The sequence below is a fragment of the Carassius carassius genome, chromosome 23, assembly GCF_963082965.1.
Source record: "Carassius carassius chromosome 23, fCarCar2.1, whole genome shotgun sequence".
Taxonomy (NCBI): Eukaryota; Metazoa; Chordata; class Actinopteri; order Cypriniformes; family Cyprinidae; genus Carassius; species Carassius carassius.
Window position 1 is genome coordinate 16366174 of NC_081777.1, and position 27915 is coordinate 16394088.

The 27915-nt window shown below is 37.6% G+C and overlaps 2 protein-coding genes across 4 annotated transcripts; one reads left to right on the forward strand and one right to left on the reverse strand.

Annotated features, from left to right (window-relative positions):
* Nucleotides 1-336: 336 nt before the first annotated feature.
* On the reverse strand, nt 337-5881 carry opa3 (outer mitochondrial membrane lipid metabolism regulator OPA3). Its single transcript, XM_059506302.1, has 3 exons — nt 5732-5881; nt 5252-5413; nt 337-1177 (listed from the first exon to the last, which is right to left on the reverse strand). Exons 2-3 carry the CDS (start codon nt 5391-5393, stop codon nt 846-848), a joined length of 474 nt encoding a protein of 157 aa, XP_059362285.1. The 5' UTR covers nt 5394-5413; nt 5732-5881; the 3' UTR covers nt 337-845.
* ppp1r13l (protein phosphatase 1, regulatory subunit 13 like) lies at nt 5794-27915 on the forward strand. Of its 3 annotated transcripts, none has more exons than XM_059506298.1 (13): nt 5794-5931; nt 18913-18998; nt 19195-19310; nt 19594-20182; nt 20460-20552; nt 21237-21316; nt 21998-22337; nt 22985-23457; nt 23540-23677; nt 25755-25888; nt 25977-26143; nt 26476-26669; nt 27064-27915. In XM_059506298.1, the coding sequence occupies exons 2-13, from the start codon at nt 18962-18964 to the stop codon at nt 27097-27099; spliced, it is 2397 nt and encodes a 798-aa protein (XP_059362281.1). In that variant the 5' UTR covers nt 5794-5931; nt 18913-18961; the 3' UTR covers nt 27100-27915. The 3 variants fall into 3 exon arrangements, with proteins under 3 accessions (XP_059362281.1, XP_059362284.1, XP_059362282.1); XM_059506301.1 differs by having other exon boundaries at nt 22988-23457; XM_059506299.1 differs by having other exon boundaries at nt 5797-5931; nt 18917-18998.

The window sequence follows — 27915 nt, forward strand, 5'->3', positions numbered from 1 at the left end:
GAGAGAGAGAGAGAGAGAGAGAGAGAGAGAGAGAGAGAGAGAACAAACGAGCATTTTACAAACATAATTACATATATCCAAACATGTCAGGGGTATATAGAAAGAAAGGAAAAAAAAGTGTTAGTCATAGTTTGTGTATTATTTCAAAACTGCTCAAGCTTTTAAAATTAATGATTTTTTCCATATTTTCCAGAATTTTGTGTCTTGATTACAGTGAAACCTGAAGTGCTAAAACATTTGCATGTTATTATTTAAGATTGCCATTTCACAATTAAATAATATTTTCACAATTGTAATGCATTCAAGATATAAAAAAACAAACAAAAACTGGAAGCATCAGAATATTTCACTTTATTTTACAATCATAATTATACACCCATATACACATGCCATATTAAACACAGCAGTTTTTATTAATGTAATGGGGATTTTCTCGCAGGACACAGAGACGGCTCTCTGTTTCCTATATCGAGGGACATATCCATGTTCACTAATGGAATTTGTCATTCAAGTATCGGAAATTCAAGTGCATTTTCAAATCATTAATAACTGAGAATTGCCCAACTCCATCAGCTTATTATATGAAGAAACTGTTATGAAATAACGTCAAAACTGATGAGCAGAATAGCAAGTGGTCAGGCGTTGGCAATGGTTTAACAGAGTCATCAAATAACTAGGACTTTCAATTGAAAACAGCATGATCCAACCAAACAAATAATGAATAGGAAGTGTTATACTGGCATACTGGTGTGTATATATGGCAGTGCTGCACCACTACTGATATGTTCTCATAAATCAGTCTCTTTGCCCTTCTTAGAAAGGGTGCATTTTAGTGATGCATATTGTTACTTGGTAGTTGGAGCTGCTGGGAGGGACAACAGAAGTCTATTAACCTCTCTGATCTGGGCATCCAGTGTCTCTGTGGTTAGTGCAAGCTCTCCTAGTTGTGTCTGAAGACTGTTAATGGTTTGTGCGAGCTCCTCTTCCTTGTGCCTGGAGTTGGCGGCCTGACGGCTGTACTCAAGCACCATACATCCTCCACCGATGATGAAAATGATAGCTTCACCGAGCAGCTCTGCTCCAAGCTCCGCAGCTGCCTCTTCATTCAGAGGTTTGATGGTGGAGCCACGGAAACCCATAATTCTCATCTTTGTTCTCATCTCGATCCAGTGGTATGCTATGGAGAAGACAAGAGGCACCACACACTGAATTACTTGACAGATTTATTTCAACAATCCACCATAAAAATAAATAAATAAAAAGTTAAGACACACTTTGGTTTTTGGTAACCATCATAACAGAGATTACAGTACAAAATACATAAGATTAAAAACAATAACAATATTAAAACGAGACTACTATATGAAAGCTGTAATATTAAAATAGAGACTAGCATGTAAAAAGTACTATATATATATATATATATATATATATATATATATATATATATATATATATATATATATATATATATATATAAAGTTTGACTACTTTCGTCGCTATCTATGTTTGAAAACCTGGAATTGCAGTTCCTTGCAGAATTATATTCCATGCGTGGTTTGTGATCCAGCACGGATGAATCTTTTTTTTAGGTGAATGTGTAGCTGTCACTGCACCAATGTGGATATTCACAGTACTTAATAATCACAGATTCTAGCCTACATCTTGGAAAATATGACCCAAATAAGAATGTTCACCATACAGGTGCTGGTCATATAATTAGAATATCATCAAAACGTTTATTTCACTAATTCCCTTCAAAAAGTGAAACTTGTATATTATATTCATTCATTACACACAGACTGATATATTTCAAATGTTTATTTCTTTTAATTTTGATGATTATAACTGACAACTAAGGAAAATCCCAAATTCAGTATCTCAGAAAATTAAAATATTGCTTAAGACCAATACAAAGAAAGGATTTTTAGAAATCTTGGCCAATTGAAAAGTATGAACATGAAAAGTATGAGCCTGTACAGCATTCAATATTTAGTTGGGGCTCCTTTTGTCTGAATTACTGCAGCAATGTGGCGTGGCATGGAGTCGATCAGTCTGTGGCACTGCTCAGGTGTTATGAGAGCCCAGGTTGCTCTGATAGTGGCCTTCAGCTCTTCTGCATTGTTGGGTCTGGTATATCGCATCTTCCTCTTCCCAATACCCCATAGATTTAAGGTCAGGCGAGTTTGCTGGCCAATTAAGAACATGGATACCATGGTCCTTAAACCACGTACTGGTAGCTTTGGCACTGTGTGCAGGTGTCAAGTCCTGTTGGAAAATTAAATCTGCATCTCCATAAAGTTGGTCAGCAGCAGGAAGCATTAAGTGCTCTAAAACTTCCTGATATATGGCTGCGTTGACCTTGGACCTCAGAAAACACAGTGGACCAACACCAGCAGATGACATGGCACCCCAAACCATCACTGACTGTGGAAACTTTACACTGGACCTCAAGCAACGTGGATTGTGTGCCTCTCCTCTCTTCCTGCAGACTCTGGGACCCTGATTTCCAAAGGAAATGCAAAATTTACTTTCATAAGAGAACATACTGTTACTTTGGACCACGCAGCACTGCAGTCCAGTCCTTTTTGTCTTTAGATGCTTCTGAAACTGTCTGTTGTTCAAGAGTGGCTTGACACAAGGAATGCGACAGCTGAAACCCTTGTCCTGCATACGTCTGTGCGTAGTGGTTCTTGAAGCACTGACTCCAACTGCAGTCCACTCTTTGTGAATCTCCCCCACATTTTGACACATTTCTCACGAATGAGTTTTGTTTCACAATCCTCTCCAAGGTGCGGTTATCCCTATTGCTTGTACACTTTTTTTCTGCCACATCTTTTCATTCCCTTCGCCTCTGTATTAATGTGCTTGGACACAGAGCTCTGTGAACAGCCAGCTTCTTTTGCAATGACCTTTTATGTCTTGCCCTCCTCGTGCAAGGTGTCAATGGTCGTCTTTTAGATAACTGTCAAGTCAGCAGTCTTCCCCATGATTGACTAGCCTACAGAACTAGACAGAGACCATTTAAGGCCTTTGCAGGTGTTTTGAGTTAATTAGCTGATTAGAGTGTGGCACCAGGTGTCTTCAATATTGAACCTTTTCACAATATTCTAATATTCTGAGATACTGAATTTGGAATTTTCCTTAGTTGTCAGTTATAATCATCAAAATTAAAAGAAATAAACATTTGAAATTTATCAGTATGTGTGTAATAAATGAATAATATACAAGTTTCATATTTTGAATAGAATTAGTTAAATAAATCAACTTTTTGATGATATTCTAATTATATGACCAGCACCTGTATATTGTCATCTGAACAAGTAAGTTACATGTCTGCCGCGCTTTGTTCTGATCAACTGAGGAATAAAGCATTAACGTTACAATAAATTGTGCGACCAATGGTAATTTAATCAAATGTTTGATTAGCTCATTACACATCAAACCCTGCAAATTCTTATTATTATCTCTAATTGTCACATCATTCGAATTTCATATTAAGAAATTATTTTAACCCAAAAAGCAAACTATGCTCCCATCGAACTGGTTGTCTTTAAAAAGGCTATACGTAATCAGGCTATACGTAATCAGAAGCACATTTAAAACTGGAATATTATTTCACTTAATTCACATGCGTTTTATATAATCTTTCTTGATTACAAACCGCCATCAACATAATTTTTTGACATTTAATTATCCCAGCTGCTGTGGGAATAGGCTTTAATGAAACGACCCGCCACCTGCAGGATCCTCACATGCCATAGCCTAGTAGCCGGACAGGTGCCTTGTCCAAATACACACACTTGCAATATTTGCCCTTTTGCACAGTGCCATTAAAGCACACTAAATCCACACTATCTTGTATACCACTCCAGAACGCTATTGGAGATAGTGTGGATTTAGTGTGCGTTAAGGGCAATGCGCTTTGGTGCTTTAATGAACTTGGACAGTCTTGCACACTTACATTAGTGTGCGTTATTCATGGCTTAGTGTATCCCATCATGCATCATGTTCTGGAAATAAAGATCGTGAGAGGTCATGGAAACTTTTTCAATGTATGTATATTATTAATAATATGATATTACATATTATTTAGTAGAAAAACAGTGTTTTTACATTTTATTGGCGCAAAGATGAGTAGTGTGTACTATAAATGTGTACACACTCTTGTGGTCTTCATGCTCACTTGAAATATGCCATAGAAGTAGTCAAGTGATCAAGTGCAAAGACCGTTTATGTTTACAGACGTGACGTAATGACGAATTTCAACTGTTGTGAATTGGGCTAAAGGAAGGCGATAGTTTCGAACACTGGCTGGTTATGTACTTGCTCAAATATTGATTTTGGATAATTTTTAACCAAATAAAAGTTACAGACTGCAGCTTTAAACATGATATTATATAAAAAGAAGAAATACTTTATTTAATTATCATTACATTATCTACTTCTGCCAGAAAATTCAGATATATAGCATATTGTACAAACAACTACATATAAAGCAAAAGCTTGTATTAGACATAGTTGATATTGCTCTCATATTAAATATACGTTTAATAATAAATTAATAAAAAATATATATAATTTTTTTTTTCTTTTATGAAAAATAGGGTATTAAGTAAAGATCATGTTCCATGAAGAGAAAGTTCCTACCGTAAATATATAAAAACTTAATTTTGGATGAGTATACGCATTGCTAAAAACTTCATTTGGACAACTTTAAAGGTGACTTTCTCAAAAAAAAAAAAATAATGTTTTCACCCTTAAGAGTACAGATTTTCAAAAAGGTAGTTGTATCTCGGCCAAATATTGTCCTCTATCCTAACAAACCAACCATACATCAATGGCCAGCTTATTTATTCAGTAGATTTATGTACACCTCAATTTAAATTGACTGGTTTTGAGTTCCAGGGTCACAAATTATCAACTAATTCCAAATAGCACCAAAAGGCAGTAAGGCACTTTCAGTTCGCTGTAACGGTAACCTCAATGACAGTTGAGTCCCTCCCCTTCAAGCAAACCCGAATCTCATTTGTCTAAATGGAACCTAGTTTCTAGCATCTCATTGGTCTCTGGGTAAATCTGTTGTTGAAAAAACCCAATGACAACATCGCAGCAGTCGTGATTGGCTAAATAGCAAATACAAGAAAACGGCTATTGGCTGCATGTTGCCTCGACGTTTACTACTACAGACACCCTTGTCATATGGTCTGACATCATATCGTTAAACACGAACAACCAAAAGCCATATTACCTTGAGCCGGAGGAAGGCAGATGTAATTCTTAAAGAATTCACTTCTCCGCGCGCCTGCTTTTATCCTGTTAGCCACTGGTTTGCTCAATTGTCGTACGCCCAGATAGAGCAGCTTTGCAATTGGAAAGGCACCGACAACCATCTTGGCGGAAAATGCGTCATCTGAGGAGGCGGGATGATAAGGATGTCATGTGGAAGATGCTCCTGTGTAATATTAATGACGTAATATTAATAGTCATGAGCTCTAGAACGCTCATTTCGTGCAATATTATCATTATTATTGTTTTTTTTTTTTTTTTTTTTAAGATTATTCCCCCATTTGTTACCTAGTTTATATTATATACGTAGTTTATAGTACATTAACATTTTTATAAAACAACATATTCTTGATAGCTCTAAAATAAATGCATGAAAATAGTCACGATACCAATAAGAAACAAATAAAATAAATCTCTGAGCGCCCATCACAGCGCTGTTTACCTGTGCCAGCTGTGCGTCTGGAGCTCCTGGGTCGGGTTTCAGGAGCAGAGGGTTGGACTCAATATCTCAGGACTTTACAGACAAGAGTTAAACACCGCTGAAATGTTTTCCAACTAGTCATGTAACACATCCATGCTCGGCGGGACTAAGTTCTAGGACTTTACGGCAGGACAACCTCACAACTATTACAGCTATTCAAGGTACAGGAAAATATTTGTTTTATTGTGCTTTTGAGTCTTCACTGAGAGTCCAGATCGCAGTTTTACTTGGCTTTAAGAAGGCGATGTGGATTGTACAGTGAACTCGCTCGTGTCTGCTATGCCAGGCCGTTTCAGCAACCTTTTTATTTTTTTATATATTTCTTAAAATATTATTTAAAAAAATGTTTACTATGTCGAAAGTTTTTTTAAGGCGCCTTTGTGTAAGGAAGTGTACGAGGAGGAGTCCGAGAGCTTTAATGGAAATCAGATGTCTTGAAAAAGCACCACGCAGGAGCTTTTGAACTCGGTTCTCATTGACCTGTCAATTGAACAATATTCATTGTTCACCCTGAATGATTTCTTTGAATCGCCCAAAAGCGTATTCAATCTTTTATTTATTTAGTAATACTGTAGTATGTTGTGTTGTTCAGAATATTAGACATGAAAATATAAGGCCTGTCAAGATGAAAACCAGATGCTTTTTGGTTACACCTTCTTTAGCAGTTACTTAAATATTATTTATGTTACTTACTTTTTTATATAGGTATTTGTCTTTTATATTTTGGATGAAAGTTAATAAACTGAATTTCCTGACAGACATATAAGGTTTCACAGGGTTAAACATGTTAATGTCACAAGGTGACGATCTTTAGGGGCGGAACCAAAATTCGGGAAGTTTGGTTCCGCCCGGAAGCGTTTCCGCCCGGACCGGAAAAACAGGACACCGGAACTTCCGGTGGCGCCGTAAGAAGGAAAATCAGGGAATTCGATGCACCTGTGCCTAGTTAGGGACAGCGGTTGGTGATTGGAGGATACGCTGGACAAGGCAGTACTTAAGGCCAAGTTATTTCCCAGTCTGGGAAGCTCTTTTTGGTGTGTGTGAAGCACTGGGTTGTGCCCGTCTTGGTACGCTGCTGGTAGCTGTCTAACTCTCTCTCTCCCTCAGGCTGGAATTGTATGATTGTGAAGACATCGCGAACCTTAAAGGTTGAGAAGTGAACAGATTATACGGCGAACTGAGACGACGTGAAAAAGGGGATTGGAAGTGGCATTGATGTGAGTACTAAGAGCCAGTCGAAAGTGCCCTGTATATTGACCTGGCGTTGTGTAGATCTCTCCAGGAGGAGGAGGGCGGCCCTACCCCTAATATAGTGTGGTGGGAGAGCCGAAGGAATACTTATTGAAGTAGTCACAACGACGACATCACTAGCTAGGCCGCATATTCCATCGCCAGATCCGAACCAAGCGAAGTGAAGGAAGACGGGTGTCCTTTCCGTACACTGAGTGTGGTGGGTGAGTCTTCGTGCTGTGAAAACCTATAATTTTGACGTGGTGCTGTATATTGCTGTGGGCTGCTGTGTATTGCCGTGTGTCCTGTCAGATAAACCCCCGCCTTCACGCACTTCGGCGTGGGAGGACAAGGAGATTGCTGGTCCTAGCCTAGTTCAGTACAGTATATGTTGTGAGCGTGCTTCAGATCTCCGGAGATAGCACGGTACGCTGTGTCCAGCCCAGAGGTGAAAGCCATCCAAAGCAGAGTAACTGTGTTTTGTGTCCAAGTTGATACCTGTGGAGAGGAAAGGAAAGAGAGTGAGTAACACAAGGAGAAACAGAGGAAACCTGTACTTACAGTGCGCTGTGTTCAGCCCAGAGGTGAGAGCCATTCAAAGCAAACTAACTGTGCTATTGTGCCCAAGTTGATACCTGTGGAGAGAAAAGGAGAGAGAGAGTGAATAACACGAGGAGGAATAGAGCGAACCCTGTACTTACAGTACGCTGTGTCCAGCCCAGAGGTGAAAGCCATCCAAAGCAGAGTAACTGTGTTTTGTGTCCAAGTTGATACCTGTGGAGAGGAAAGGAAAGAGAGTGAGTAACACAAGGAGAAACAGAGGAAACCTGTACTTACAGTGCGCTGTGTTCAGCCCAGAGGTGAGAGCCATTCAAAGCAAACTAACGGTGCTATTGTGCCCAAGTTGATATCTGTGGAGAGAAAAGGAGAGAGAGGGAATAACACGAGGAGGAATAGAGCGAACCCTGTACTTACAGTACGCTGTGTCCAGCCCAGAGGTGAGAGCCATTTAAAGCAAACTAACTGTGCTATTGTGCCCAAGTTGATACCTGTGGAGAGAAAAGGAGAGAGAGGTGAATAACACGAGGAGGAATAGAGCGAACCCTGTACTTACAGTACGCTGTGTCCAGCCCAGAGGTGAGAGCCATTCAAAGCAAACTAACTGTGCTATTGTGCCCAAGTTGATACCTGCGGAGAGAAAAGGAGAGAGAGAGTGAATAACACGAGGAGGAATAGAGCGAACCCTGTACTTACAGTACGCTGTGTCCAGCCCAGAGGTGAGAGCCATTCAAAGCAAACTAACTGTGCTATTGTGCCCAAGTTGATACCTGTGGAGAGAAAAGGAGAGAGAGTGGGTAACACGAGGAGAGACTGAGGAAACCTGTACTTACGCCGCTGCCTGTGGAGAAAGAGAAAGCGAGTGAGCACCCAAGGAACGAACTGTGTGAACCAGTACTTACTGTGAGCTGTAATCAGCGAAGAGGTGAGAGCAGAACCAAGCTGAACTAACTGTGCCTGTGTGTCCCAGCCGTTGCCTGTGGAGAAAGAGAAAGCGAGTGAGCACCCAAGGAACGAACTGTGTGAACCAGTACTTACTGTGAGCTGTAATCAGCGAAGAGGTGAGAGCAAAACCAAGCTGAATTAACTGTGCCTGTGTGTCCCAGCCGTTGCCTGTGGAGAAAGAGAAAGAGCCCGTTGCCTGTGGAGGAAGAGAAAGAGAGTGAGCACCTCGAGAACGAACTGTGTGAACCAGTACTTACCGTGAGCTGTATTCAGCGAAGAGGAGGAAGAAGGAGGGCGCTACGGATACCTAAGACTCAGGCCGGGGCCCGAGTCCCACGCCCCGGATCCCCGTGGCCCCCTTGCTCCCTGACCTCTTCCCGGCCATAGCCCATCTGGAGGGCCGAGTCAGAGTTTAGTTTTAATTGCCCTTTCCCTATTCCCCAAGCTATTTTTAGATATTTAAATAAAGATTGTTTTATCACTTACTTGTTCTCGTGTTGTTTGGCCATTGGGTCGGGTTTGGGGACCTCCTCGAGGTGGAAGTTGAGAAGGGGTGTGGCTTAGTTAAAGCATAGCCAGCCCCTGGGTGTGACATTAACTGATTCTAATATCATACATTGCTCTGAAGCAGGTCAGACTCAGTAATGATTCATTCATGTCATTTTTGAGCAGTGTTGGGAATGAGTCTAGCATACAGACCTGATTTACCATTTAACCAACCACTGTCGGAGCCAGCTGAACTGCATATCTGTCTTGTCCTGCTACAACTTGTTCTGAGTTTTCTGGCTCTCTTATAGCATTTCTGGCACTTTGTAAACACTGACAATTTGCATGCTGGTTTAATTGCATGCCAGCCACATTGTGTGCACTGTGGTTTATGTTTTAAAGGAGCACTCCACTTTTTTTTTTATAAATAGGTTCATTTTCCAACTCCCCTAGTGTTAAACAGTTGAGTTTTACTGTTTTCGAGTCTATTCAGCAGTCAGGGTGGATTTCTTGTGTCGTGGATATCTTGTGTGATTCACAAGGAATGTTAAGCTTGTAATTTTGAAGGCCTGAGAGATTCCAGAAGCAAATGTTACTTGAGTCTCTCTCTCTCTCTCTCTCTCTATACACACACACACACACACACACAAACCCATGGTATCAGGATGACTAACAGGGTTTTATCAGAATGATCTGTAAGGGCCGTCATTGTCTGAAATTGAACCTGACACCCGGTCACTCTCCAGTCTTGTTAACCCAAATCTGATAAAATGTCTTTATTACTGAGTTGATCATTTGACATCAGGAGATGTGATAGGCTGATCTGTGTGATTGTGCATTTGCGTGTGATTTTGTGTAGATTTTTCAGTATTGGGAAGTAGGGCTGGACAATAATTCAATATCGATATGTATCGTGATATAATTGATTTAAATACCGGGGATATGACTTTTAAACACATTTCCGATATTTCGATATAGATTACCAGTAACTTATTACCCATACATTGAATTATTTGTGGCGTTTGACTTCGTTGAATAAACATGAGCACTGCAGGTTTCAACATCAAAACACGTCCGGGGTGTTATATATGAATGTATATCTGAAGGGAAACGACTGTCTTCAGAAAAGGCACTTTCATTTGATCTGATAAAGAGACGTTCATAAGCAGTGCTGCTTTGATTTCAGCCGTAACTGGAGAAACCGCTGGTTCTACCCTGTTCTTCCGCTCTCACAGCGCCTCCTGCTGGCAGACAATCAGCTTAATTATTTTTTTCTCAGCAGCAACTCAGAGCACTTTTCATACTCTTTATATTGCTAAAGCACATTTGTTTCAATCAGCTTACACTACCAGTCAAAAGTTTTTGAACAATAAGATTTTTTATGTTTTTAAAAAAAAAAATTTTTTTCTTTTTTTTGTAAAACATGTTTTCTTTTAAATAATTCTTCTGCTCACCATGTCTGCATTTATTTGATCCAAAGTACAGCAAAATTTATATTTGGAAATATTTTCAAATGTTATTTATTGTAATTTATTATTATTTATTACTGAAACAATTATTTGACCGTGATTTCACATTTATTGTTTGTATGAAGGCCAGATATATAAAAAAGCTGAGCATTAACTTATTTGAGCAGTTTTTTTATTTATTTTTTATTACTATTCTACTATTCTAGTGTCCGCTCCACAAATCCATCTAAAAAGATCCTTGTAATCAATGCTCATCCTTTGAATTCTTTTAAGTTCTGAGCTTTTGTACTGGCCAATATTCAGTATTTACATATTTGTTTTTATAGGTTTTATTCTTCATCTGATAAAACACTTATCTGCTCTGTCTTAGTTGGTTGTAAATCATTACATCTTTTTGGCAAGGCCTTATTGAACTGTAAAGCTGTTACATGATGTTTGAATTCATGCCCAATTCATTCTTATCAGCTAGACTCTCAAACACTCTTGTGGTCTACAATGACAGTTTTGGTTAGTTTCAGTCCCATAAGGTAGCGTCACGTCTGAGATACGTTAGTATTATGACTTAAAGGAATAGTTCACTCAACTTTTATGTTCCTCCGAATCTGTATGGCTTACTTTCTTCTGTTGGTCCATAAAGAAGATATTTATTGTACATGCAGTGAAAGTCAGATGAGTCCAAAACAACAATGGACCACACAGATTTCCATGGATGAATAAAACTGATATGATCTTTTCAAATATATTTTGTTTTCCACAGAAGAAAGGCACAATGACTTGAGTATGAGTAAAAGATGACTAAACTGTCATTGTTGGGTGAACTATCTGTTTAATTGAGCATATGGAGAACTGCGGTGATCTAAATGCAGTATTTATATCACATGATGTCAGTCTCACAGCTGTTGTTTCATTATGACATACTGATGAATGAAATTCTCATTAAAATGTAACATTTGTTGTCATGTCTGAAGCTAGGGATTGGTCTATAATTATTCCATTTGTAATGATTTCCCTACAAGAATAAGCTTGTCTGCCTAAACATACTACAAATGAAGCTTGCTTATAATCTAGGGCTGACTAATGATTATTTTGATAATAACAATTTATAACAATTATAATGCATTAAATAAAAATAAAGACATTTTAATTATAATTAATTAGTTATAATGAAACTAATTAATAATTTACAAAAGGTTATTCTACATCCTACTAAGTGCAATTTGAAGGCTTTGAAAACAAATATAGTAAATGTATTGATTAGGGATGCAAGGATACCATTTTTTCAAAACCGATCCGATACCGAAAATTCTGAGTATCTACCGATACCGATCCAATCCAATACCAGCACAGGTTTTTTTTTTTTTTAACAATGTAGAATTTCTATACTTCTCTGTGTTGACCTGATCATCACTCTTTTATGTGTTAAACACAATCTACTACATATAAACAACTTCATTTGAATGAAAAACAACAAATGGAAAAATATATAGTCATAATCTATGACAAAAATACTATTATAAACTAGGTTGGTGGATAATTCAGCAGCAAAAAATACTCTAGATTCTAGAAAATTCAGGGGTGTACAATAATTTGATAAAATCTAGTGAAAAATTGTATTTACAAATAAAAAGTCAAAAATCTGGTAAAATGTTACACATTGTTCTTTGTATATGTGTTGTAAAATTCATGAAAAAAACAAGTATATACATCTATATAGAAATGTAAAAGACGTTTGTAAAATTCATGAAAAAAACAAGTGTATATACATCTATATAGAAATGTAAAAGACGTTTCTTTTAAATTGGACCCACTTTATATTAAGTGGCCTTAACTACTATTTACTTACATTTTAATTAATAATTTAGTACAATGTACTTATTGTGTACATACATGTTTTTACATTGTACTTATATAAAAAAACTACATGTAGTTACATCTGTATTTAATTTCTGTAATTACATTTATATTTACACTGTTGACCCATACTTTACACCTTAACCCATCCTTAAACTTACCCATACCTCCAACCCTCTCCCTAACCTTACCCCTCTCCCACCTCTCCGAACTATAAATAAAATATCCGGTTTTTAAAATGCCATATGTAGCGCATTTTTTACAGTCTATGATTAGACCGTTTATTTTTTTATTTTATTCTTTGCCATCTTATCCAGTAGAGGGCACTCTAGACGTATTGTAGCGTAGGCCCATGACCAAATCAAGCGAATAAAAGCTATAGCCACTAGCCAGGCACGTCTGTGTGCTCCCAATGTGTGTAACTTCTCCACCGCGGGGAACATTGTAAATAAAAAGAGAGCCGCACTTAATCAAGATCAAGTTGATAGACTGGTGTTTCTTGCAAAAAATATTAAGAAATTAATTAGGCTAGGCTATATGCCTTACTCCTGCTGCTGTTTAAGTTGTCACGTTATTGTTTGTGCCTGTTCTGAATCGTTTTTTCTTTTCTGTTTTCATTTAGCCTAATGTTGTGGGATATGCATAGTGGCACTTCATATAAGTTGATATTCTAAGTTGATAACCTGCTGTTTCAAACATTAAGTAAAAAAAAATAAGAATCCAGATAGTCCTGTTTATGACTCACTGTTAAACATTTGTGATTGAATCTCCATTGGAGCCGTTCACATATCGCGTCTTTTGTGCGCTCATGTTCGTTATTTCCAATGTAGGCGCGTGGTATGCACGCTCAATGGAAGCGACGCGGTCGCAACGTGCTCGTTTTTTCCAGGCGTGTCCACACCGCATCGAGTTAAAAACATCCAAGCGTCTCAACTTTTCAGAGAGCCGCAAGCACACCTCAGGTCATGTGACAAGAACTAACTAATCAGCTTCATCCTTTCCCGTAACAACGTTGAAATCTCAGCCAAGATGAAGATATTAGAATATATTCGAATACATTGCATGATATTCGATATCTGTTCAAATTTTATTTTTCTCAAAAGTGACAACCCTAATGTCTGATTCGCGAACTAATGTTTCATTTGAACCGATTCAATTTAATGAATGGTTTAAACAACTGACCTGTCCAACACTGAACTCACGAGATGTCTGAAAAATCTGTAACCTTTTACAATAATGTTCTATTTATTAAGTTATTCAACTACATTATTTAACATTTACTATTACTAAACTGCACTTCTACAACATTGTTAATTTCAACATTTAGGCTGCATAGCCTTCATTGTTGAAATCAAAAGTTTACAGTATTTGTTAACATAGTTAATGCACTGTGAAGTAACATTACCAAACAATGAACAGCTCTGTTTTTATAAACTAAGATAAACAAAGATTAATAAATATAGTAACAAAAGTATTGCTTCTGGTAAGTTCATGTTAGTTAATATGTTAACAATTCAAACCATATCCTAAAGTTACAAAAAAAAAATTACTCTAATTTAAATAATACTCTTATGTTTAAATCATTTAAAATGAGAATGTAAGTGTGCTCACCCCATTTTGTTCGTGCAGCCCTAGTATACGCACAATATTGGATTTAGATCGGTCTTGTCTGACTTATACCCGATTCGAAGAAAATGCCAGTAATCGGAGCCGATACCGATCCAGAGTATCGGATCGATGCATCGCTAGTATTGATGAGGGCTGTGATGAACATTATATATGCAAAAAAAGTGTTAGAATTTTACATTTAAAAAAGCAGAATTTAAATCTTGATTTATTAAATTACCAATTATTATCAATTGTTCAAAGATTGAGATTAAACAATGGTGTAAATAAGATGCAAATAAAAGGTTTTTAAGTTTAATATCATGCAGATCAGGGCAAATGGCAAGCTTAACTGATTGTGAAAATGGGTTGAGAAAGAGAGAACATGAGCAAATAGTTTCAAGCCACACCTTCTTCCACCAGTAGAAAGCACTGCTGTCTTAATCTTTTAGTCTTTATGGTTTCTGCCCATGCTCTGAATGGGCTAGGTCTTCTTATCAGCACAGGACGAGAGTTATTAATAACCTATGTCACTCTCAACTCCACATTCCAGATTCACTGTACCAACGGCACTGCAACTGAATTGCTAAAATATCAGTCACGCAAAGTCTTCACCTCTCAATCAGCAAATGAATGCGAGCAGTGAATGAGAGGTGGAGATCAGGGATTAAGATCAGACTGGGAACAAAAAGAGTGAATGTGAGAGGATAGATGGAACAAATGTCGATATATATCAGGAGGTTGAAGACTATTGTGCCTTTATAAAAAGGGCTACTAGGCATCTGTCGCTGGCTGGTGCTGTCCCTGATGTTTTACTGCGTGAAGTGAAAAAACTCACAGATGAGGCGTAAGCCTACACTGTAAAAGATTTTCACCCCTTTCAACTCAAAATCTTAAGTTTTGTGGCTGCCTTAAAACTTTAAGTTAAATCTTGCGTATGGTTGCTGAATTGCTTTATTGAAGTTCATTCGACTTTACAATATTTGCTTTTTCAACTTAAGTTCAATATTTTAACATTCATTTTCTAGTTATGATAATGTAAACTTTATTTTAGATATTGATAAAAATATATATACTACAACATTTGTCTGAAACATTTAAATGTTTTTTTTTCCTGCAGGGTTTATAATATTAAGAACAGTACACAACCTGCCTGTGCATGCTAATGTGTGAAGGCCAGTATATTTATACAACAAGGGCACAAAAGTAGCAAAAAACTGCCAAGAAACTGTCATACAAAGCTGATGTGAAATATACTCATAACTCATGGGAAACAACCACTGAGACAAGCTTAAAAAACACACAAATACATGTCCTTTTTTTCTTGAACATTTAAAAGGAGAAAGTTGTCCTGCAGTGCACCATCACAGTCTTCATATTAGGAGGACCGTTTGCATGCACTTCTTGTGTGTATGAAGTGTCTCACCATAAGCCTTTAAAATCTGAAAATAACACTAACAGTCAGCTATTCTATATACGCCAGATACTGAAAGACTTCAATATACACATTAATTAAGAGACACATTCAATCTTTTGAATAACAAAATAAATAACAAAACTTATGGTTTAAAGAAGGGTTGTCGAATCCTGCTCTGATGGTTTCACTGTCCGGTAGAGTTTAGCTCCATCCTTAAAATATGATGCTTTTAAAAAAAAAAAAGATTATTATTTTGTGTATTTGGTGTAACAGAATATGTTAACATGCTTTAATGTTCTTCATCAAGAGCTTTTTAAACTCTAAAGAGAAAGGAAAAATACAAATTGCATAATATGACCCCTTTAAATACATTTGAATCAGTTAACTAAGGTCTTAGGCATCACATAAACTTCAAGGTAAGTTGTAGCTAAATTCTGCAGAAGGGAGATGGTGACAGTGGCATGGTAGATTTTTTATGTTTGATAGAGGTTTGGCTTTCTGACGACTATAAATAGAAGCGGTGAGGGGACAACAAACAAAACAAAAACTGTGTAAATACACATACAATGTTATAAAGGGTTTGTTCAACCTAAAATGAAAATTCTGTCATTAATTACTCACTCTCATGTTGTTCCACACCTGTAAGGCCTTTGTTCATCTTCAGAACACAAACGAAAATATTTTTGATGAAATTCAAGGGCTTTCAGCAACATAACTAAAACATTCAGGGTCGAGAAAGATGACCAAAGAGTTTTTATATTTTTCCTATTTAAAACTTGACTCTTCTGTAGTTAGATACTAAGACTGACGGAAAATGAAAAGTTGCGATTTTCTAGGCTGATATGGCTGCCGTACCATGGGTGCAGCAGGCGCACAATGTAACTACGCAAGAGTCAAGTTTGAAAAAAGAAAAATATCGAAACTCTTTGGTCATTTTTGAGGGAGATGCTAATGGTCTAATCAGATTCAATGATCTATGCTAAGCTAAGCTAAAAGTGCTACCACCAGACCTGGAGATCTGCTGAATGGATTCGAAAACGGTAAAACACAACTGTTTAACTTTAGGGGAGTTGGAAAATGAGCATATTTTCAAAAATAGTGGAGTGTTCCTTTTAAGTTTATGAAAAGGGACAGTAAATACTTTTACATTGTTACAAATGAATACTGTCAAAGAAATACTGTTCTATTCACGGACAGATCCTTTGACAAAAGCAAATATTAAGCAGAACAGCTGTTTTTACTTTGATAAAATAGGAAATGTTTGAATTATTTCTGAAGGATCTGAAGACTGAGATAATGGCTGCGGAAAATCAGCTTTTCTATTACAGAAATAGATTACGAACTAAAATATACTAAAACAGACACATTTAAAAGTGTAATAATGTTTAACAATTTGACTGTTTTAATGTGTCTTTAAAAAAATCTTGCTGACCCCAATCTTTTGAATGTTGGCACATGTAAAAAAAGTTATTTACTGATTTCTGTCTCTTTAGATTATTACATTAGTTACATCTAAATAATTATTCTATGTCAGATTCATGTTATGTTTCTAGTTGCATTCATAACATTTTCATGTACTAGCTGCTTACGCATGGTTGTGGGTTATTGAAAACATTGTCGTACAGGAAACTTTTTAAATACGCAAGAGAAACTTTTTCTGTTTTTGACTTCTTCGTTGTCGTGTAAACGTAGCCTAAGATGAGTGATGTTTTCACACCTAATTCTCTTTTACCTGCAGCAGCTTTTGACCTTGTGTTTGGGACAAGTTATTCTGCCAGCTGGATGACTCAGTATTGAGTAACTGAATGGCTCATCCAAAAGTGGACAAAAAACAGACGCATTACTAATCTGTTTTTTTAGAGGGTGAAAGTCTAACAAAATGTGTTTTATGTGATTCAGAATCATGCATGACTATGTATCCATGTGCCTTATTGTCTTTATTTTCACACATTTTAGGTAAGCATGTGAAAGTCATCAGTCATGTTTCTAGTGTCATTTGCCTGGGGTCGAAGCTCTCCATTCAAAGACCTTCAGTGCACAGTGAATTATAGCAGTATAAAGAAGGGGTTTCAGCAACAGATGTCAGATGTGGACTGCAGACTTCTTCATAAATCACAAAGGGTGTTTCTCTGTGTACTCTTTGTGGGGAAGTTCTGCCCTAGTGGTTAGAGAGTATGACTCCTAACCCTAGGGTTGTGGGTTCGAGTCCCAGGCCGGCATATCATGACTTAGGTGCCCTTGAGCAAGGCACTGAACCCCTAACTGCTCCCCGGGCGCCGCAGCATAAATGGCTGCCCACTTCTCCGGGTGTGTGTTCATGGTGTGTGTGTTCACTGCTGTGTGTGTGCACTTTGGATGGGTTAAATGCAGAGCACGAATTCTGAGTATGGGTCACCATACTTGGCTGAATGTCACGTCACTTTCACTTTTTTTCACTTTTACAATGAAATGTAGGCAGGTGTTGGAATGCTTAAAAACAGTCTGCTTGTCTCTCAAGTCCTGCTGTATGTATGCCAGTGTTGAATCAGATGAATCTGTTACATCTGCCATCAGTGTTGGGGAAAGTTACTTTTAAAAGTAATGCATTACAATATTGTGTTACTCCATAAAAAGTAACTAATTGCAATACTCTTAAGTTTTTGTGAAGTAATAAAGAAAAAGAAAAACTAAAAGTTAGCTTTTGTTTTTGGCAACAGTAAAGGCCCTTCAATGCCAAAAGTGAAATGTCTCAACCAGAAGGAAGTGCCTCTGCACCTGCACCTCGCTCACAATTTCTCTTAACACAGGACAGGAGAGGTGTTAGCGAATAAGTGGGGAAAGCTCCGATATTTTCTTGTAAATGTAAAAGTACGTTATGTTAGTGCGTTACATTTGTAGTCACTTGCTAAGTAATCTGATTAAGTAATTTGTTAATTTGTTGCAGTATAATATATACATATATATATATATATATATACACACAAGACCTCTAACAATAGCTTTTTCTATTCTTTTTCTATTCTATCTGTTTTCTTTTTATTTATTATATTATTTAAAAGCCCATGCTACGTGTACTGTGTTAAGCTAACTGAGACTTGTTATAGCATTTATATAATTGCTCTTTTTGTTGTTTTTGATTGCTTCCACTGTCCTCATTTGTAAGTCGCTTTGGATAAACGCGTCTGCTAAATGAATAAATGTAAATGTAATGTAAATTTAACATACACACACACACACACACACACACACTACTATTTAAAAGTTTGGGGTCGGTAAGATTTTTTTGTCCACCAAGGCTGCATTTATTCGATAAAAACTAAAATAACATATTATAAAAAACAGTAATAGTGTGAAATGTAATTTGTTAATGTGATATTTATTCCAATCTTCAGTGTGTGTGTGTTTATCCATCCATCTATCTGTCTGTCTATCTACTGTAGGTAAACAAAACAATTTTTTATGTATTATAGGTTTTAATATTTCTGTATGGGTCAGACACCATGTATTCTCAAACAATGGTACGCTTAATTTAAATCAGATACGCTGTTAGAGCTTGTGATGGACAATGTCAAATTGATCTGATTTTCCTTGTTTTCACTCAGGCAGTGTGTTGAATGAATTGGAGGTCTCACAAACAGAAACACAAACACCATGAACTCTCAGAGCAGCTTTGGCAGCAGCTTTTTGTGTGAGTATTTCAGTACACCAGTAATGTTTCATTCCCATGTGTAGGCGATTTAGGATAGGACATGACGCATACATGCATGCAGATATTTTTTGAGTGTCTTCAGAATGGCATATAATGTGCTATATAGGTCTGGAGTGGCTTGTTATATCCTTTTGGGTGTTCATTCAGTGTTTGTTTGTGTGTGTGTATGTTGTAGTTCAGTCCATCAACAATGAACTGAGCGCATCTTTGGCCACAGCAGATGAGCTTTCACGGGAATTCAGCTCTCTCCTGTCAGAAGCCACCCCTGTCGTCCAAACCACTAATTCAGAGGTACAGAATTAATTATTGCCTTTAAAGGAGAACTATTTTGCCCTATTATGCAATATAAGTCTCTGAAGTTTCAGCTCAAGATACCCCACAGATCACTTATTGTATCATTTTGAAAACGCCTATTAAATGGAAGTATTCAATTCAAAATAAATGCAAATTGACTGTTCCTTTACAGCTCATACTCTGCTAAAAAAAAAAATCGGTTTTGGTTATTATGTCTATCACACTGAGATCTGGACACCGACATCATGCATTAATATTTTCCTTGGTATTTTTCTTGTAGAGTTCTGGCCCCAAACCCCAGAGCAGCAGCAATGGCAGTTTGTACAGTTCTAACAAGAATGGAAATGACCGCATCGGCACAAACCTCTCCTTTTCCCAGAGCTCCACGAGCAGCCGGAGCTCAGACTCCAGCATCAGCAGGAAGGAATCCAACCTGGACCTTCCTCCTGCTGTCACAATTCGATCTTCATCTCCTGCACCTCACCTAGACAGTATGAAATTCAAGCCTTCATCTCCTAGTCATTTAACCCAGCAGCATTCCTCTTTTACAAACCGTAAAGACAGCTCGGATTCACGATATTCCTTCGACCAAATGACCCCTCCTAATATGTCTCCAAATACAATGAGACGAATGACACAGATGCCGTTGAGGCCTCAAGATCGAAGCACAAGAGGATCGTTGAGCTACGGGGAGCTGTCCAACCCTACCTATGAAAACAAAACACCTCGCACCTCGCTGCAGCCCTCAGCGAGCCCCTTGTCTTCGATTCCGAGGTCTCCGAGGTTGGATCAAGCACCTTCTCATCAGCCTTTTAGTCAACCTGCAGCCAGTACGCTGCCACGCAACTTCCAGCCATTCAGACCCTTAGGTAATTGGAATAAAAGGGTTTCTTCTGAACACTGTACTTTAAATGTTCTTCACATTTAAAAACAAATAGATCTTTTAAGAACTGGGGAACTCCAAATCGTTCTTCAATGGCATTCAGAAAAACCCTCTTGGAAGCTTTACATTTTATGAGTGTACAGTCGGATCCAAAGGTCTTTGGTTGGTAGTAAAGTTGTGTGTTTGCTATAATGAAATTCTGTTTGTTTCGTTCCGTTTTGTTAATCATTTGTTTCCTCGTCGTTTCTTCTATCTTCTTTCAGAAGAAGGAATGCAGAGGCAAAAGAACCCCTCTAAGTGGAATGAAACTGACCTGGATGCATCATACGACAGAAAGCCTCACCACACCTATGACAGTGAGTTGCACAATTGTCATTTGATAGCAACATAAAAAAAGAAATAAACATAAATAAGCATTTTTTTTAATTCTTAACCTGGAGGCAACAATTAAAAAGAAAGTTTAAAGGCTAATTTTTTTTTTTTTTAAATAAAGGCTAATTTTCCCCCCAAATATTTTAATTGAAACCGAGTGCCTATTTTATATTGATATCAGAATAATAAATGATAAAGAAACATATTTATTTAACTAAACTTCAGTGTATCCGACTTCACTTTAACTTCAACTTAGTTTGCTTGATGTTGCAGAAATGTAAATAGAAGTAAATACTAAGAAAGTAAAAGGTTTACAAAATATTGAAAATATTTGAAATGGATATGCAATCATGATTAATTCTCTACAGCCTCTTCCTTAATCGCTTAATATTGCTTCTTTGTAGCCTTTAAGCCTTCATAATATACAAATACTTCATGAATTCAGTTCTCTAAAAGTTTACAATATTGTTATGAATAATCATATATACTAAAAGTTAACAAACATGAATTCTTTTTATTAAAATATTGTTTGCAATGTGAAGACGTTATGTTTGTTACTAGAAGATTACATCATGCAATAGAGGATTGACTGGAAGCACAAGCCTAGTCTAGTCACTCTCTCAATGTTAATTTGTTCCTAATTACATGAATTCCTATTTTTGTTGTAGAGAATGAATGGATCAGACCATCTGTACCCAACAGCAACTGGAAAGAATCAAACCTGGACGCACCTCCTGCTGCCAAGAAGGTATGTAAGACTTTGTTTTGTGTGTGAACATGTTTGTATGTGCACGTGGATTATTCTTAATTCTGCTCAGGGCACTTCTACAGTAAAATGTCATTGTTGAAATAACTGAACAAATTAAATCAGGAATCTAAGCCAAAGATGTTTAAGGATAGATCTGTTGACATTTTCTTTCTTTCTCTCCCACATCTTTTCATTTGCCTTTTTCCTTTTCAGTTCCTTTATAGTGGTTTGTTGCCAGCTAGTTAACCACTTTGACTTGTTGAACCAACAGGAAAAAAACCATTGTGTATGTATATAATGTTTCAAGACTTCCATGTAATTAGAAAACAAGTGTAGACAATTCCTCATCTGAAACAGACAACAGCTGCCGTCACATTTTCTTACAAGCCTGTTACTTACTGTCTTGCACTCTCCTGTTAAAGCTGGAATGGAATAAAAATCTAAACAAGCTAATTGTGATCTCACAATTTAGTTAGTTATCTCATAATGCATACCTTTTCCTTGCAACTTTGTGGGAAAAAAATGACAAGCGTCAGCTATTTTGGTTATTACTGGGGGGAGTCAAAATTGCAAGATAAACACTTTTTTGTTGTCAAGTGCAGAAATATGCTTCTGTTTTGTTATCACTTAAAAAAAAATCATGTTCTCTAATTCTCATAGCTTCTTTTTTTCTTTCCTCAGGATACTGTGTCCCGTTCGCTCCCATCATCCCACAGCTCGCTCCCGAGGAACACTCGTATCTCAATGCCCCCTGAACTCCCCACAAGCACAAGCTCACCTTACGGCCCTCAGCAAATCATTTCCCGGATCTCCATTCCACCTGCGAGCACTGGAGTCCGTAAGCACAGGCCGATCCCGCTTTCTTTCATCATGAGTCTCCAGAACCCGTACTATGCTGCGGCTGTCGGCAGATACGCCCCTGGCCCGATGGGAGAGCCCCAGCATCTTCCCCTGCCCCGAGAGAACCTGCGGCAAAATCAGTCACCGCAACCTCAAAGACAACCTCCATACTATAGAGAAGGTACCTTCAACCAGAAGCCATGAGTGGCCTGACAGGCACTCGAATACGAGTCAACGACTAGCCTAATGTATTCAAAAATACATTAAATAAAATGCAGTTCATACATACAGTGACTATGAGAATACTTTTATTTTCTGAAATAAGTTTTGAGGGGGACATACAGTAAAATCCATTTAAGGAAAAACTAATTTAAGGAATATTAAAATTAATTATGTAAATAAAACATCATTATGTACAGTAGACTAGCATAGTATTTTTTTTAATAATAATATTTGAACTGTCTGCCAAATCAAAATCATGTGGTTCAACCAACATGCCGAAAAAATACAAATAAATCAGGAAATGATATCATAGAGTGGATCCCTGCAGACCCTCATGACTGTGTGAAGGTCAGTAAATCAATTACAATATCAGATCATTTGACCATTATATGATGTATATAATATCATGTTGTACGACCCAAAAATGTAACCATTTTGAAGAACATTAATGCAAAGTTTAGATTTCAAAGAACTACATTTTAAAATCATTATTATTATTTTATAATGGACACTCTTATTTGTCTTTGACCCATGTATGTATGTATTGTATATATGTATTTAACTGCAGTTTGCTTTTGTTTTTTTGTTTTGTTTTTTTCTTATAAGAAGTTCTTCACCCTGGAGATGTTGATGCTGAGCTTGAGAGACAGGACAAAACAGAAGGCCCTGTGTACTTAACTGACCAAGGCATGAAACCAGAACAAGAGGGTAAAGTTGAGGATACAGAGATGCCTCCTCGCCCTCTCAGCCCCACACGTCTACAGCCCATGGTGGCCCCACAGGCGGAGTTGGACATTGACCTGGATGAAGCAATGCGTATCCGGGCCGAGTTCCCCAGGGCCCTAAAGAAACGCAGCTCAGTCGAAATTCCTAAAACCCTGCGCAACCTGCCCCTTACCCAACCACCCAACCATTACAAGCAAATGATCAATAAACTGTTTCGCAGGAAGACCATCCGTGTCAAAGGAGAACCAGCTGCTGAAAGTAGCAGCTCTTCAGATGGGGAAGACACTTCCAAATTTGCTGTAGCTATGGTTCCAGTACCGATCGCAGAGATACAGGTCTCTTCTGAACAGAAGGTGAGGGCCAGACAGATTACACAGATACAGTAGAGACCAGTCACAGTTAAGAGGATATTAAGAGGATACTCTTCTCTTTCAGGGTATTCACTCTATCTTACGGAAGGGCAGCAAAGCCAATAAATCCTCCAGGCGTAGGGCTCACCTGAGCCCACTGGTGCTGATGTTGGATGGATCTTTAGTAGGAGAGTTAGAAACTGTGCAGAGGGCTGCGCAGGAGGTATGTCCCACTGCTTTGGTACCTTGCATTAGGGTTGCATAGAGGTGGACAACTAGCATTAGCACTGTCTGGGGCAACAGCACACAACAAAATCCACTAAAAAACCAGACACCACACAACTTAATTGAGTGTAAGACAGGATAAGGGTGTGTCAGTATATACCATTATTGATGATAATTAGGGCTGGGACAACGCGTCGAGGTCATCGATGACGTCGACGCAAAAAATACGTCGACGCAAAATATGCGCATCGATTCGTCGACCTGTTTTTATTTCTCTAAAAAACGTTTGCAAAATGTTTACCTTATGTGCGCTGAATATACGCGATGGCCGGATCAACATTCTGTCCAACGTTATATAACCAATCCAGGGGTTTTTCTGCATTGATCTTTTTTTTTGGCGGCTGTCAAAGGCTTATTTGATCAGTGAGTGATGTAGAATAGAATGACTGGCTGCGCGGCTGACAGGGCGCGTACGAGAGAGAGCCCCGGCTGCGCGCGCGTACTCACAGTCTTCAAACAACACGAGCGCTTCTTGCTCTCTCTCTCCCTCGTGCATATTAATCAAAATCATTAAACACGATAGAAAAACACCAAAGTTTCACACGCGCTCGCGCACTCACAGTCTTCAAACTGTGAAAAGCACTCTGTATTAGCTTAAAGCCCTCAAGTTTACATTGGTTACCGTATTCTTTCAATTGCTCTAAACAAGTATTTTGGGTGACCTTTTTTATTGAATGCTAGACATCAAGTTGTTGTTATTTTCATCTGAAAGAAGAACTTTTTTTCAGTAAGCTAGGCCCTATGTGTTCAGTAAGCTTGTTTCAGTAAGCTATGTGTTTTCAAGGCTTCAAGGTTTTATTGAATGCTATCTCTATACAAGTGCAAAGTAATGCATTCTTAGTCAGTCTTTTATTTTGTAATTTTAAGAGCAATAAACATATATTGCAATGTTAAGGAATTCATGTTTTTTTCATTCAGATATGTAAATCAACATGTATAAATTGTTAGTAGTCAATTAATGGGGAGATAATCGAAATCGAATCGGTCTGAAAAATTAATCGTTAGATTAATCGATGCATCGAAAAAATAATCGCTAGATTAATTGTTTAAAAAATAATCGTTTATCCCAGCCCTAATGATAATGTGATATTGTTGGACATATACGGAGCCCCGCACATGACATGCAAGAAAAAATAAATAAATTGTGCGCAATTAGCAAATCAAGGGAACGAATTTGTAAATCGTGCACACATTTTATAAATTGAGTGAACGCAATAGTAAATCGAGGGAATGCTATAGTAATCGTGTGCACGTTTTAGTACATTGAGGGAACGAATTAGTAAATCATGCACATGATTTAGCCTTTTATTTTTTTTCTGCGTGTCATGTGCGGGGCTCCGTACACATAAAATAATATTGTAAATAATAAAGCGCCAGTAAATGGTTGACACTCCAATATGGTACACAGGAGTATTGCATCATAATGGTGGTTTCCATCTGTCATAAAACAAAAAAATACCCCCATTTATTTATAAAAAATAATATTGTTATTGTGAATTCTCTTGACCATGATAATTGTGTAATTAAAATCCAATATTATGGCAGACCAAGTCTTTTTACATTTGAATATAAATCTTAAAAAAAAAATATTTATACAAATGAGCAGTGAATTAGCTAGCTAACAAAATATATTTTAAAATTCAATAAAATAACAATCTGAGGTTGCTAAGAAATTACTACTTGTGTGAACTAAAATAGGAACAAAAACATGACTTTTTTTATGGTTCTAAAAATGTTCAGAGGCTTTTCTAACCAGAAACTAAAAAAAGTAATAATAATAATAATAATGTTATACTCCAGCACAGATGCTAAAATGCTTAAAAATGCTTAAAATACTGTACATAATAATGTATATTGAATACCAAAATACATATAAATGAGAATAAATAGGGATATTTTCCAAACTTTAAGTCTTTTCACATATTTAAAATGCAAAATGCATCCTACTTGTTTCATAATGTTCCAGAATTCTTCAGTTTGTCATTTTAAGCGTGCCCTTGTGTGTCCCTCTATAGGCGAGTGACCCAAGCCAGGCTAATGATGAAGGCATCACAGCCCTTCACAATGCCATCTGTGGTGGACATTTCCCAGTGGTGGAGTTTCTCGTGAGGATAGGGGCTAACGTTAGCGCTCCAGACAGCCACGGCTGGTCAGATGATCAATTTAATATCTGTTTATTTACATTCTTATGTATTTGCATGTGTACAGCACATATTCACTTTCGTCTCACTAACCAGGACGCCCTTGCACTGTGCTGCATCCTGTAATGACCAGAAAATGTGTGAGTTTCTGGTGCGGAACGGAGCAGCGGTGATGGCCGTGACAGACAGCGATGGGGCCACAGCGGCACAGAAGTGTGACCCCTACGCCCCGGGCTTCGAGGAGTGCGAGAGCTTCCTGAGAGGTGAGGGCGATGAGAAAAACTTGTACAGGTAAAGCACATGGCGTAACACAAGTTTTAACAGGCAAACACCTACTTTACATGTGCGTTAACTCCCAGCGTTATATTTAGCATGTCACAATGAATTCTACATTCCTGAGTTAATAATATCATTGTCTCATATGGGTTGGAAACAACTGTCAATACTGGTCAGCTAATTCATAAACTATTGGGTGGAGATGGCATGTAATACACCCTTATTAACTCATAAACTATGAGTAATTTAAGCACAGTGCTGTACTGGATGAAGTAGTTTAATTTCCTTTAGCCACCATTAAGCGTGTGTTTTTGTTTAGGTATGGAGGAAGCGATGGGTGTAGAGAACAGTGGGGTGGTGTACGCTCTTTGGGGATATCCTGCCCAGGCTCCTGACGAACTGAGCTTCAAAGAAGGAGACATGGTGACCATCCTGCAGAAGCCTGAAGGGGTGGACTGGTGGTGGGCTTCACTGTGTGGCAGGGAGGGCTTCGTACCAAACAACTACTTTGGGGTAAGAAGCGCTCTCTTACAAGACAAATAGTGGTCAGCTAGAGGTCAAGAAGTCAGCATTCCAACAGAGAGTGCCTTGCCAAACTTCAGAAGGGGGGACAGATTCATTTATTTGGGAATCCACACGACTGAGAGTTTAACATGAAAACATTTCCTCTGCAGATTTCACTCATGTTCAAATTTGCCATTGAATTTTTAATACAAAACATGTGCTGGTGTCTTCCAGTGCAATATTTAAAATGCTGTTCAACTGGTGAAGTGTCACAACCCTTTGTCTTTCATACATTCCCTTAATTTTTACTTGGTTAATATTCATACTATTACAAGCATGCAGTGGACAGTGAGGTTTGGCAGGTCTTTAATTAACCTCATTCTTCTTGTTCTCTCCCATGCAGCTTTTTCCGAAAGTGCGGCCTAAATCACTCTGCTGAACACATCCACGAACATAAAGACAATAGCGATCGATGCTTCTGAATCATGCATTGAGGTTTTTTTTCTCTTCTTCCTTCCCTTTAAATTGTGTTTAGTGAACAGTTATGATGGGATTTTAAACATGCAACACTGTACAACTTTTCTCTATAGACCTCTATAAACTGGGAATAGTTTCAGCTTGTAAAGCAGTCTACCTATTTTATTTGAGAATAGGGATTCAGTTTAATTGCATGAGCAAACTGAACCGGATTTCATACATAAATGCATTAAGTCTCGAATTAATAATTTGTTTGTTTAGAAAGGTTCGTTCTTTGTCTCGACTATTGTTTTTCAGCACTGAGCAGGAAGGAAATTCATCAGTCTATCAGTATTGCTTTTGTTTATTCATACTTTGCATGTTAGTGTGTCTGTTGTTAATCAGTAATGTTGCTTAGATACAAAAAAGTTTTTTAGATTGAATAACTGATGTCCTAACTCAGCTTCGGACTATTTACAGTATTCCACACTTAAAACGTTAGCCTTTTTATGTAACTTCTAAATTAGTTTTTCCTGTGTTTTCACAGTGATCTTTATGTAGTATAAAATATGAGCTGAAGTTTTCTTCTCAAAACAATGTACTCTCCATGTGGGTTGTGTAATAAATATTTGATTTGATTTGTGTGTGTGTGTGTGTGTGTGTGTGTGTGTGTGTGTGTGTGTGTGTGTGTTTTATTTGCCTTATTGAATCCACTGACTGTGATTGTTAAGAAGACAATGACATATTGTTACTCTCTGTAATACTCTTGCACAAAAGGAAAATAAAAACGAATTGTAGA

Excerpts from the sequence above, each read along its gene's own strand:
- ppp1r13l (XM_059506298.1), top strand. The coding sequence starts at position 18,962 with ATGAACTCTCAGAGCAGCTTTGGCAGCAGCTTTTTGT. Across the intron at positions 20,183-20,459 it reads CCAGCCATTCAGACCCTTAG|AAGAAGGAATGCAGAGGCAA; the intron begins GTAATTGGAATA and ends ATCTTCTTTCAG. Across the intron at positions 25,889-25,976 it reads GCTCCAGACAGCCACGGCTG|GACGCCCTTGCACTGTGCTG; the intron begins GTCAGATGATCA and ends CTCACTAACCAG.
- opa3 (XM_059506302.1), bottom strand. The coding sequence starts at position 5,393 with ATGGTTGTCGGTGCCTTTCCAATTGCAAAGCTGCTCTATCTGGGCGTA. Across the intron at positions 1,178-5,251 it reads CTGCCTTCCTCCGGCTCAAG|CATACCACTGGATCGAGATG; the intron begins GTAATATGGCTT and ends TCTTCTCCATAG.